This window comes from Magnusiomyces paraingens (genome assembly GCF_902498895.1).
Source record: "Magnusiomyces paraingens strain CBS 517.90 genome assembly, contig: contig1, whole genome shotgun sequence".
In the NCBI taxonomy this organism is placed as follows: domain Eukaryota; kingdom Fungi; phylum Ascomycota; class Dipodascomycetes; order Dipodascales; family Dipodascaceae; genus Magnusiomyces; species Magnusiomyces paraingens.
In genome coordinates this window covers 913,442-925,440 of record NW_022474067.1, presented here as the reverse complement: position 1 = coordinate 925,440, position 11,999 = coordinate 913,442, and the positions used below count along the sequence as shown (strand labels likewise).

The window sequence follows — 11,999 nt, the reverse complement described above, 5'->3', positions numbered from 1 at the left end:
ACGAGGAAACAAAGGTCTTTAAAATGTGATAGAACCAAACTTAGGGCAGTGAGATGCAATTTCCTAGACACTTGAAAGGAAACAACAACACCCTATATTCAGTGGGGGAAGAAAGGAAAAGTAAAAAGTATTTAGGGGTGGGGAGAAAGAGAAAGAAATAAGAATGAAATAAAATATAAAGAATTCAATGAAGGATATTTTAAATAAATAAATGAATAGAAATGGATGATTTAAAAATAAAGAAAGGAAAGAAGAAAAAAGATGAGGGGATTTTTTTTTTTTTTTTCTAATCTAAATAGTTAAAAATAAAATATAAAAAAAAAAAATTTTCAATTAACAATAAAATATAAAATATAAAATAAAAAGAAAAGAGCAATTAAAAGCTTTTTTATTTTATTTTTATTTTTATTTTAATTTTAATTTCCTGAATGGTCTTTTAAATAAAAAATAAAAAAATTTCCTTTCAAGATGAGTTTGTTGATGATAATTTTGGTGATAATTTTGGTGGTGGTGATGCAAATTTTTCAGGTTTACAAAAAAAAAAAAAAAAAAAAAAAAAAAAATTTCTCTGCTGAGGTGGGAAGAAAAAAAAAAAAAAAAAAAAAAAAAAAAAAAAGAAGGAAATTTTTTCTGGGGGAGAAAAAAAAAAAAAAAACTTTTTTTGTGTGTATAAAAATTTATATTTATAAAAAAAAAGTTTATGGTTGAGGGGGACCGGTGTAGACAATTTTAGTATATGTGTATGTGTGTGTAGTTATAATTATTATTATTATTATTATTATTATTATTATTATTATTATTATTATTATTATTATTATTATTATTAATTATATAAAATAATTATTTTTTATTTTTTTAATATAAAATTTTGAAAAAAAAAAAAAAAAAAAAAAACTGCAGTGGTTTTTTTAAAATTTAATTTTTTTTTTTTTTTAATTTTTTTAATTTAATTTTTTTTTATTTTTTTTATTTTTTTTATTTTTTTATAGGTATACATCACAGTACACTCCAGCACAGTCTGGTGGGAACTGAAAGGGTTTGGGTTAGGGCGCCACTTTAACAAGGGCAGCAATGAAAAAAAATAATTAAAAATAATTAAAAATAATTAAAAATGTCACGTGTATAGTTGCGTGGCAAAGTTAATGCAACGGTGTGTTACAAAAGAATAATGTAATAAAAAAGTGACTCATTATTAAGTAATTATCTTGTAATTAAAATATTTTATTTAAAATTTAAATTTAGTTTAATTTAATTAAATTAATTAATTTAATTTAATTTGATTTAATTTGATTTAATTTGTAACATAATAATAACAATACAATATATTTTGTAACATATTTTGTAACACCCAGATATCCACTTAAAAAAATAAAATAAAATAAAATAAAATAAAATAAAATAAAATAAAATAAACACCTTCTGATGCCTAACTATTCCTTCCTGCCTCCCCTTAAAAAAAGAAAAATAAATAAATAAAATAAAATAAAATAAATAAAAAAGGCCCTGCGCATGCACTTTTGACAGGTAACCGTTTTGGCAACCGTTAAGCTAACACTTACCCGGTATCTTTTGGGGGGGGTTTTTTTTTTTATTTTTTTTTTATTTTTTTTTTTTTTACATGCTTTCTCTCTTCACTTTTTCTCAACACACACATGTTATCTTTATTTTTTTTTTAACTACCAGGTAACTTTGTTATCTATTCTTTTGTTATTTCCCTCTAACATTAATAATATTTTTTATTATTATTTTTATTATTATTATTATTATTATTATTAACAGTTATATAATAACATCAATTTTTTTTTTTTTTTTTTTTTTTTTTTTTTTTTTCCTCCCGCCTGCCAATATAAAACCGCACACACACTTAAAAAAAAAAAAAAAAAAAAAACCCTTCCCCCCCCATTACCACCACCACCATAACCACAATTACCACTACAATTACCACCATCATCACCACTTCAATCATCATCATCACATTTACCATATTCACCATATATATATATATATATATATATATATATTCACTAAATTCACCATATTCAATACATACAACATATATATAAATAAATTAGCACTCAATTTTCCACACCTATCCTAATAGTCTACACTCAATCAATGCCTGGAAACGTCCGACCGACCGCCTTATACTGGGACCCGGACGCTCCGGTCAACTCCTATAAATATACAGCCCTCAATGCTGCTGCTGCTGCTGCTGCTGCTACTGCTGCTGCTACTTCTGTTGCAACCACTACTACTACTGCTACTACTACTACTAGTGCAACCGATAGCGTTGTAGATAAACCTCCTCCATCACTAGCAAACTCGGCTCCAGAAGCTCTGGCAGCTCCGGCAACTCCGAAACCTCCGACATCTACAACAGCTTTAGCTTCATCTCTATCTCAAACTATACAAACATCTCAGATAGATACAGAAAAACTCACAAATAATAACACATCCACTACTACCATCATCTCTCCGGCTCATATATACTCAACCCTCCCAGCAGAAAAAATCATCTCGGGCCCACCACCTATTTCAACTAATCAAAATATAATCAACTCCCATGGTCACAATAACAACTCTCACTATAGCCCATCTTCCTCATCCTCCTCATCCTCCTCCTCCTCCTCTTCTAAAGCCCTCTCAAATACTGCAGCAATGCTCGACCGTTGTGATGCCGTCTACGTCTATTCAAAACCAAAAGATCTTTGCGCCCAACTTTATACCATCTGCACCCGTCTCTCGGCCGCTGCCGTTGCTGCATCCGGCCCAGAACCAGAGTCAGCCTCTTCACCTGACTTTGCCCACTCATTTGATCGGGCTCATTCCCCAGCAGCCAAAACTCTTTTCGAGGATACCCCTCCTCTTTTGCTCTTTCTCGCCCATGATGCCCCCGCTGCACATCTCCCTCTTATCCGCTATGCCTGCTTTCTAGCTTCCCATGTCCCAGCAGTAGTCACTGTTCTTTACCCTGAATGCCCGGCTTCCCCATCAAGCCTCCCAGATGTTGGTGGATACTCTGGGAACGACAGACGTAACCCTAACGCCGTGCGCGGGGCCGTCCCTAATGCCGTTTTCCATGCTCTACGCTCCTGCGGTGTGGCTGCCTTTGGGCCTCCCACAATATCTCCTCCAGTGCTCGACCTAGTTTTTTCTAAAGCTGAGGCTTTGCGCAAAATGACGGGTGTTGTTTTGGACCGCCTTAAACGTGCAGCCGAGGTTCGCATTGCCAAGGAAATGGACCCGAGCTACTCCAACATTTACTTTGATAAGAGCACGTGCCGGCCCGTGTGCATGGCTGCGACCCCGGAGGAGCGCGACCATGAAAGAGAGGTTTTTTCAAAAGTTTGTCCGAGACCACTTTTTGGTACGGCCTATGATTATTATGTGTTAAACTTTTTGTGTGACTTAGAGCTTTATCACACTAGGTATCTATTACGCTCAGACACTCCACACACCTCTCGGGCACTTTTTGAAGATGATGGCACTGTGGCAGAAGATTCTCCTGCAGATGATAATGGCTCGTTTAACAACTTTGCCGAAGAAGACTACCCTTCTATATTCCATTTGTCTCCAGCACGCATTGCATATGTTAAGGAACTTGTTGGGAACTGGGACTTTGAGGCACATACCCTAACTTATAATGATTTACTGTTTGCTGCGTTTGTAATGTTTAAGCATGTTTTCAACATGCGTGGTCCAGCATCTTCGCCATGCTCTTCATCCATTGATGGGCTCATTATTCCAGATGCCCAACTGTTTAAGTTTTTGCTGGTAGTGCGTGATTCGTATTACCCAACAAATCCTTACCATAACTTTCGACACGCAATCGATGTGCTCCAGGCGAGCTTCCACTTTATGTTGCGGTTATCATCGATTCCCGAATATCCTGGGTCTGAAAAGAGTGAGCGCACGCAAGTAGCTATTCTTAATCCATTGGAGGCTTTGACAATGTTAATCATTGCAATTGGACATGATGTGGGACACCCTGGAATGACAAATGCATTTTTGACGCATGCAAAGGCCCCCGTGGCTACGGCATTTGGCTATAAGTCTGTGCTAGAATCGTATCATGGGGCTGCGTTTTCACGGATTTTACAGTTGCATTGGCCTGCAACTCAAGAACAACCGGTATGTCGGTTGATTATGCAGTCGGTGCATGCGACAGATATGGGGCTTCACTTTGATTATATGTCGAAGGCTGAGGAAGCTCGTGGGATTGTGGAGAAGTATGGCAAGGTAGAGGCGTACATTGAAGAGATGGATGGAAGTAAGATGGATACGGAGGAAGAGGTTACATTAAGGAGGTTGGAGAAGTTAAGGTTCCAAACACTTGTTTGTTGTTTGTTGATCAAGTGTGCTGATATTTCGAATGTGACTCGTGGGCTTAAGGTATCTTCAAGATGGGGGGTTGTTTTAAGCAAAGAGTTTGGGCAAGTTGATGCGTTAGAGATTTTGTTAGGACTTAAACCTGATAAACCTCATGTGGAGAAGACACCTGAGGGGAAACCATTTGCATCATTGGGACCACCAGTTCCAATGGAGAGTGATGGAGAGGGATTCCATATACCTGTTTTAGCATTGGCTAAAGGTCAATTGTTTTTCATCAATACGTTTGCGCGGCCCTTATTTGAGTTGGTAGCGCACATGTTCCCAAGTTTGGGATATACGATGGACATTTTACAGAGCAATTGCGAGTACTGGCAAGGAAGGGTTGCTAGTTTGTCTTGATCTCTTTTTTTTTTTATTATTATTTTTTTTATTTTTACTTTTTATTCATTTTTTTATATTTTTTATTATTATTATTATTTTTTTTTTTTTTTTTTTGGATTTAATAGTAGAAAGAATGAGTTTTTTTATTTTATTTTTTTTTAGGTATAATAATATAATAATTAGGGATTTCTTTTTTTTTTTTTTTTTTACATATATTTAACATATATATATATATATATATATTTGAAATATATATTTGAAATAAAAAAAAATTAAACAGCAAGCTTGGACTCTTCCTTCTTGTTGATATGGTGCTCGAGACCAGAAAGAGCCTTTGCAACGGTAACCTTGACAAACTTTTCAGTTTGTTGAGGAGCTCTACCGACAAAAGTTGAAGGATTAAGAAGAGTTTCAAGGTGAGCATGGACAGGCTCAAAGTAAGCATCCTTCTTGACACGATCAATAAGATCATTATCACCACCTTGTTGTTTAACAACGGCAGCAGCTTGGTGAGACAAGACACGGATTTTTTCATGACATTCTTGGCGATCACCTCCCTTTTCAACCATAGCCATGATAATATTTTCAGTTGCCATAAAGGGGAGTTCAGCAGAAATACGGCGTTCAATAACTTTAGGATAAACAACAAGACCAGAAACAATGTTAAGAAGAGTAGATAAAACAATATCAGCAGTCAAAAAGGCAGAGGGTAGAGAGACACGACGAATTGCAGAATCATCAAGAGTACGTTCAAACCATTGGATAGAAGCGGTAGAAGTGGCATCTTGGAAAAGAGATTGAAGGTGACGGGAAAGAGAGCAAACACGTTCGGAACGCATGGGGTTACGTTTGTAAGCCATTGCAGAGGAACCAATTTGGGTAGATTCAAAGGGTTCTTCAATTTCCTTAAGGTTTGCGAGTAAACGGATATCAGTAGCAAATTTATGAGCAGAGACACCGAGGGAAGCGAGAGGAGCCAAGACATCGACATCAATTTTACGAGAGTAAGTTTGGCCAGTGACAGGGTAAGCATAGTCAAATCCTAAAAGTTCAACAACACGGTCATCGAGGGCCTCGACTTTATCATGTTGACCATGGAAGAGGGCCAAGAAGGAACCTTGAGTACCGGTTGTACCTTTAACACCACGAAGACCGAGATCGTTACGAGCACGAACGATATTGCGAAGATCCCAGAGAAGTTCTTGGATCCAAAGGGTAGCACGTTTCCCTACAGTAGTAAGTTGAGCAGGTTGGAAATGAGTCCAACCAAGAACCGGCATATCCTTATATTTGATTGCAAAGTCAGAGAGACGATCAATGACATTGACAAGTTTAGGGATAAGGATATCGAAACCATCTCTAAGGAAGATAAGGTCAGCATTATCAGTTACAAAACAAGAGGTAGCACCTAGATGGATAATTCCAGCAGCTGCTGGGCAAGTTTCACCAAAGACATGGACATGGGACATGACATCATGACGGACAATGGCTTCTTGTTTAGTTGCAGCTTCGATTTCTTCATCAGAGATATCAATGTGAGATTTCATTTGGTCAATGGCATCTTGAGAGATTGCAGTGATACCTAATTCCTTTTCAGCAATGGCCAAGTTAAGCCAAAGTTTACGCCAAGTTGAGTATCTATTACGGAGTGAGAAGAGTTCCGACATTTCCTTTGAGGCGTATCTTGAGGAAAGTGGAGTTTGGTATTTATCGTAGGTAGACATTTTTCTTTTTTTTGTTAGTTAGTTAGTTTGGTTAATTTGATGGATGGGGTAAATAATAATAATAAGAAAAAAAAAAATATATATATATATATATAAAGAAGAAGGGGAAGGTAGAGAAGACTTTAAATAGAATTTTTTTTTTTTTTTTAGAAAGAAAGAAAGAAAGAAAGAAAGAAAGAAAATTTTCAATGTTGGTGGACCAAAAGGGGTAGCAAATGGGCGAACGTGAAGGACTTACAAAAAAAAAAAAAAATAAAAAAAATAAAAAAAATAAAAAAAATAAAATTTAAATTTAAATTTAAATTTAAATAAAAAAAAAAAATAAAGTATGGGGTGATTAAATAGCAGTTATATATAAAAAAAGTTTAATTATTTATTAAAAATACTGGGTAAGTTTAAAGTTATTTAAATATATTATTATAATAACTTATATATTATATAAATGAAAAATAAATGAAAATAAACCGGGACAAACACCCGGAGTAGTGGCTGCTGCTTGCTAATTTAAATAATTAACCCTTTTAGTTTGGTTTGGGTGGGCGGCAAGACAAGTAAGCAGCAAACACTAACAAAAAAAAAAAAAAGAAAAAAAAAAGACGACTACAGTGTACTACAACTACAACTACAACTACAACTACAACTACAACTACAACTACAACTATATATAATTAAATTATATACTACAGTGGAACTGAGGCTGCGGCTGCAGTGATGGAGGAGAAGAAGAAGAAGAAGAAGAAGGAAAAAGGAAGAACAGCGGGGGGATCGGCAGTGACAAGAAGAAGCGATTTTTTACCGATAAGTTTTCGTGGCATAAAAAAATGAAAAAATGAAAAATTGAATGTATTGTGAAATGGAAATTTTATATTTTATTTTATTTTATTTTATTTTATTTTATTTAATATTTTATATTTTATATTTTATATTTTATATTTTATTTTATTTTATTTTATTTTATATTTTATATTTTATATTTTATTTATTTATATAATTTGTTAGACGGAAAAATTTCAAAAGAATTTTTTTTATGATGTGGTATTTTTTTTTTTTTTTGTGGAGAAGGACATATATATATATATATAAGAGAAATTAAAATATATAATTGATATAATAAAAAAAAGAAGAAATCCAAGTCAATTGAATTGAAATTGAAATTGAAATTGAAATTGAAATTGAAATTGAAATTGAAATTGAAATTGAAATTTATAAAATATAAAAATAAAATAAAAATGAAAGAATGGCGTAAATTTTCCTTTTTTATTATAATAATAATAATTATCTCTCCACAATATGTTTTTTTTTTTTTTTTAATATAAATATAAATATAAATATAAATATAAATATAAATATAAATATAAATAATAATAATAATAGTAGTACATACATACATACATACAAAACTCAATTTTTTTTTTGTTTTTTTTTGATTCCCCCACCCAATAAAAGCTTCTCTCCATTCACCCCTCCTCTTCTTCCTCCCTTTGGCCAGACCATTAAAAATAATAAATAAATAAATAAATAAAATAATAATAATTATATTTAAAAGTATAAATACCTCTGATTTTTCCCACAAAGTTTTTTTTTTTTTTTTTTTTTTTTTTTTTTTTTAAATAACCCTTCTTACTTTATATACTACATCTTTCTTTTTTTTTTAAAAAAAAAAAAACCTTCCTTCCCTTTTTGTGTATTTTATTATCACAATCCCCAATTCCCCTTTCTAACTACTCTCTTATATATATACATATACTCATTTAAAAATGGTTAAAGCTGTTGTTGCTGGTGCTGCTGGTGGTATTGGCCAGCCCCTCTCTCTTCTCCTCAAACTCTCCCCCTACGTCACTGACCTCGCTCTCTACGATGTCGTCAACTCTCCCGGTGTCGCCGCTGACCTTTCCCACATCTCTACCGAAGGTGAAGTCAAGGGTTACCTCCCAGCCGATGGTGGCCTCGAAAAGGCTCTCACTGGTGCTGACATTGTCGTCATCCCCGCAGGTATCCCCCGTAAGCCTGGTATGACCCGTGACGATCTCTTTAAGATCAATGCTGGCATTGTCCGTGACCTCATTGAAGGTGTCGCAAAATACTCCCCCAAGGCCTTTGTCCTCATCATTTCAAACCCTGTCAACTCTACCGTCCCCATTGCCGCTGAAGTCCTTAAGAAGGCTGGTGTCTTTGACCCAAAGAAACTCTTTGGTGTTACCACCCTCGATGTTGTTCGTGCCCAAACTTTTGTCTCCACCGTTGTTGGTGACAAGAACCCCGCCAAGTACAATGTCCCAGTCATTGGTGGCCACTCTGGTGAAACCATTGTCCCCCTCATCTCCCTCTCAGAACCCAAGGCTGATGTCCCTGAAGATAAGCTCGCTGAGCTCGTCAAGCGTATCCAGTTTGGCGGTGACGAGGTTGTCCAGGCTAAGAATGGCGCTGGTTCCGCCACCCTCTCAATGGCCTACGCTGGTTTCCGTTTCGCTGAAGCTGTCCTCAAGGGTGCTGCTGGTGAGAAGAATATCATTGAGCCTTCCTTTGTCTTCCTTGAGGGCATTGAGGGTGCTGAGGAGATTAAGAAGGCTGTTGGTGTTGACTTTTTCTCTGTTCCTGTTGAACTTGGTGTAAGTATTATTATTGTTTTTATTTTCGATCCTACTTGATTCTTTGGTTTTATTATATATACTAACTTTTTTTTTTTTTTTTTTTTTATAGCCCGGCGGTGCCACCAAGCTCTTCAACCCTCTGGAGAAGATCACTTCTTACGAAAAGGGTCTTGTCGATGTCGCCATTGAGGGTCTTTCTGGCAACATCACCAAGGGCGTGGAGTTCATCACCAAGGCCTCCGAGTCCAAGTAAGTGTACATAGCTACGTAACGAGTAACGAGTAATGAATGAACAAGCCTAATAACGTGCTTTAGAATTTGAGTAGATTTTGAGAAAGAAAAAGAAAAAGAAGAAGAAGAAAATTGTAAGTATCACAAGTATTTCTGTAATAATTGAATTGAAATTGAATTAATAAATTATTGAAATTGAATGAATGGCTTGTTGAAATTGTTGTTAGGAAACCTTTTGAGGGGACTTCGACAGCTGGCAGCTGCGGGGGAGGGGGGATGGGGCCAAAAAAAAAAAAAAGGAGAGGCTTTTGAAAATTACCCCAGATCACGTGCCATGGAATTTGCCAGCACCTTCTAAAGCAGGGTAACATATGTGTATATAAATGGGGCCACCTGCTACCTTTTTGTTTATTTTTTTTATTTTTTTATTTTATTTTATTTTTCATTTTGGTAAAAAAAAAAAATTAATTAAAAAAAAATCATCACCACCACCACCATTCCCCTTTAGAAACAAAATCAAGAATTTCTTACCAAATCTACTTTTTGACAACTTACAAATACTCAACTACCACCACCAAAACAAATCCAAATCAACACAAACTAATTCCAAATTAATTAATCCAAACCAAATTCACTATCAAAAACAAAACAAAACAAAATAAAATAAAAGAAAAAATGGTTTACGATGCTGGCGACTCATTCATCTCTGATGATGAAGAAGAACTCTGTCCTCTTTGCGTAGAGGAAATGGACATTTCAGATAAAAACTTCAAACCTTGTCCCTGCGGATACCAAGTCTGTCAGTTCTGCTACAATAATATTCGTCAAAACCCTCAACTTAACGGCCGTTGTCCTGCTTGTCGTCGTCCTTACGATGATGCTACTGTCGAGTACAAGGCCATTTCCCAAGAAGAATGGAAAAAGGAACATGACAAACAGTCACGCCGAGAACGAGACCGTAAACAACGTCAGAGAGAGAAGAAGGAATCAGAACAACAAACCTCTCGTAAACATCTCTCAGGTATGCGTGTCATTCAGAAAAACCTTGTCTATGTTATTGGGCTCAACCCAAGTATCCCTACTGAGGAACTTCACAATACCCTCCGTACAGACCAGTTCTTTGGCCAATATGGTAAAATCCAAAAAATCGTCATCAATAGGCGTAACAATGCAAATGGTAACCCGGGTATTGGTGTCTATGTTACTTTTGCTCGCAAGGAAGATGCAGCTAAATGCATAGCTGCTGTTGATGGCTCTCTCAATGATGGCAAGTACCTCCGTGCTGCTTATGGCACTACAAAGTATTGCTCTTCATACCTTCGTGGCCAATCGTGTCCAAACCCAAATTGCATGTTTTTACACGAGCCTGGGGAAGAAGCAGATTCTTATACTCGTAAAGACTTGTCTACCTTTCAAGTCTCAACAAGTAATACAGGATCATCTGGAAGATCCGGAAGCAACGCTTCTAGTAGTAACAGCGGAATTCCTAAACAAGTCCCCAAACAAGTGGCCCATTCTTCAACAAATAGACCTCCAGACTCGGTTGTGTCTTCATCTCCACCAGCAGGAGCAACAACGTCAGCATCAGCAGCAGCAGCGGCTGCAGCAACAGCTCATGACCACGATTTCCATCTCCCTCCTACTGTCTCGTGGGCTACTAAAGCTTCCCCAAGTACTCCACAGGCAAAACTCCACACAGCATCTCTTGCATCCTACCCGCCACTACCGGTGTCTTCTGCCCACGCTGCTGCACCCATTGCTGCTACTGATTCATCTTTATCTTTATCTTCTACAAATTCCAAGAAACGTGAGGCCACACCACCTGTGTTTGAAGAAGATGAGACTCATGAAGAGATTGCCATTGAGGAAGTAGAATCTGAAGAAGCAGAGGCTGATGAAGAAAGACAAGATCAAAATGGACAAGAACAAGAAGAGGAAGAAGATCGAGAAGACAAAGAGGATGAAGAAGAAGACGAAGAAGACGAAGAAGATTATTTGCCTTGCCCTGAGCCTCGTACACCAGATGTGGCTGTCACTTATATGCACGATTCCCTTGTTGCTCTTGCTGACCCATCTGCTTACACTTATGCTTTTAGCGGTGAAGTTGTAAGTGAACACAGACTTACCCAGGCATTCCCCTTGTTTTCATATACCCAGGAAACAACAAAAGAGTCTAAGGGTGAGGTCAAGGAAGACCCAGTTGCTGAATATTATTCTGAAATGGAGGAATACATGTTCAAGCCTAATGCTACTGCGCAGAAATTTAGAGCCAGTATTGGGTTTTTGGATGCTGCTCGTCAACAACAATTTGAATTGCAGTTGCAGCAACAACAACAACAGCAGTTGGCTTTGCAGCGTCAACTTGAACAACAACAACAGCAGCAACAGCAGCAGCAGCAGCAACAACAACAACAACAGCAACAGCAGCAGCAGCAACAACAACAACAACAGCAGCAGCAACAACAGCAGCTACAACAGCAGCAGCAATTTGGTTTTGATTTGGCCAAAACTGCGACACCACCTCCCCCTGGATTGTTTGCTTCACCTGCACAGGCCAATTACGCCAACCTGGCTGGTGTGCCTGTGGTCCCTACAACTTCAGCTACCAGCAACAATAGTCAGGAACTTTTGGCTCACCTAATGAAGGGCAGCAAATAATCAGGTTAACATGGAGGAAAAAAATGAAAAAAAAAATTTTTTTTTGATGACAAAAATTGTAGTTTATTTAAAAAAAAAAAAA

The 11,999-nt window shown here is 36.5% G+C and overlaps 4 protein-coding genes across 4 annotated transcripts; 3 read left to right on the top strand and 1 right to left on the bottom strand.

Annotated features, from left to right (window-relative positions):
• Positions 1-2,115: 2,115 nt before the first annotated feature.
• On the top strand, positions 2,116-4,731 carry SAPINGB_P000303 (uncharacterized protein; the record flags this gene model as incomplete). Its single annotated transcript, XM_031995027.1, has 1 exon — positions 2,116-4,731. One exon carries the CDS (start codon positions 2,116-2,118, stop codon positions 4,729-4,731), a length of 2,616 nt encoding a protein of 871 aa, XP_031850918.1.
• Positions 4,732-4,985: 254 nt separating this feature from the next.
• SAPINGB_P000302 (uncharacterized protein) lies at positions 4,986-6,437 on the bottom strand (the record flags this gene model as incomplete). The annotated part of the gene is made up of 1 exon (XM_031995026.1): positions 4,986-6,437. One exon carries the CDS (start codon positions 6,435-6,437, stop codon positions 4,986-4,988), a length of 1,452 nt encoding a protein of 483 aa, XP_031850917.1.
• A 1,757-nt stretch (positions 6,438-8,194) lies between these two features.
• On the top strand, positions 8,195-9,350 carry SAPINGB_P000301 (uncharacterized protein; the record flags this gene model as incomplete). The annotated part of the gene is made up of 3 exons (XM_031995025.1): positions 8,195-9,046; positions 9,138-9,277; positions 9,344-9,350. The coding sequence occupies 3 exons, from the start codon at positions 8,195-8,197 to the stop codon at positions 9,348-9,350; spliced, it is 999 nt and encodes a 332-aa protein (XP_031850916.1).
• Positions 9,351-9,934: 584 nt separating this feature from the next.
• SAPINGB_P000300 (uncharacterized protein) lies at positions 9,935-11,917 on the top strand (the record flags this gene model as incomplete). The annotated part of the gene is made up of 1 exon (XM_031995024.1): positions 9,935-11,917. The coding sequence occupies one exon, from the start codon at positions 9,935-9,937 to the stop codon at positions 11,915-11,917; it is 1,983 nt and encodes a 660-aa protein (XP_031850915.1).
• Between the last annotated feature and the right edge of the window lie 82 nt (positions 11,918-11,999).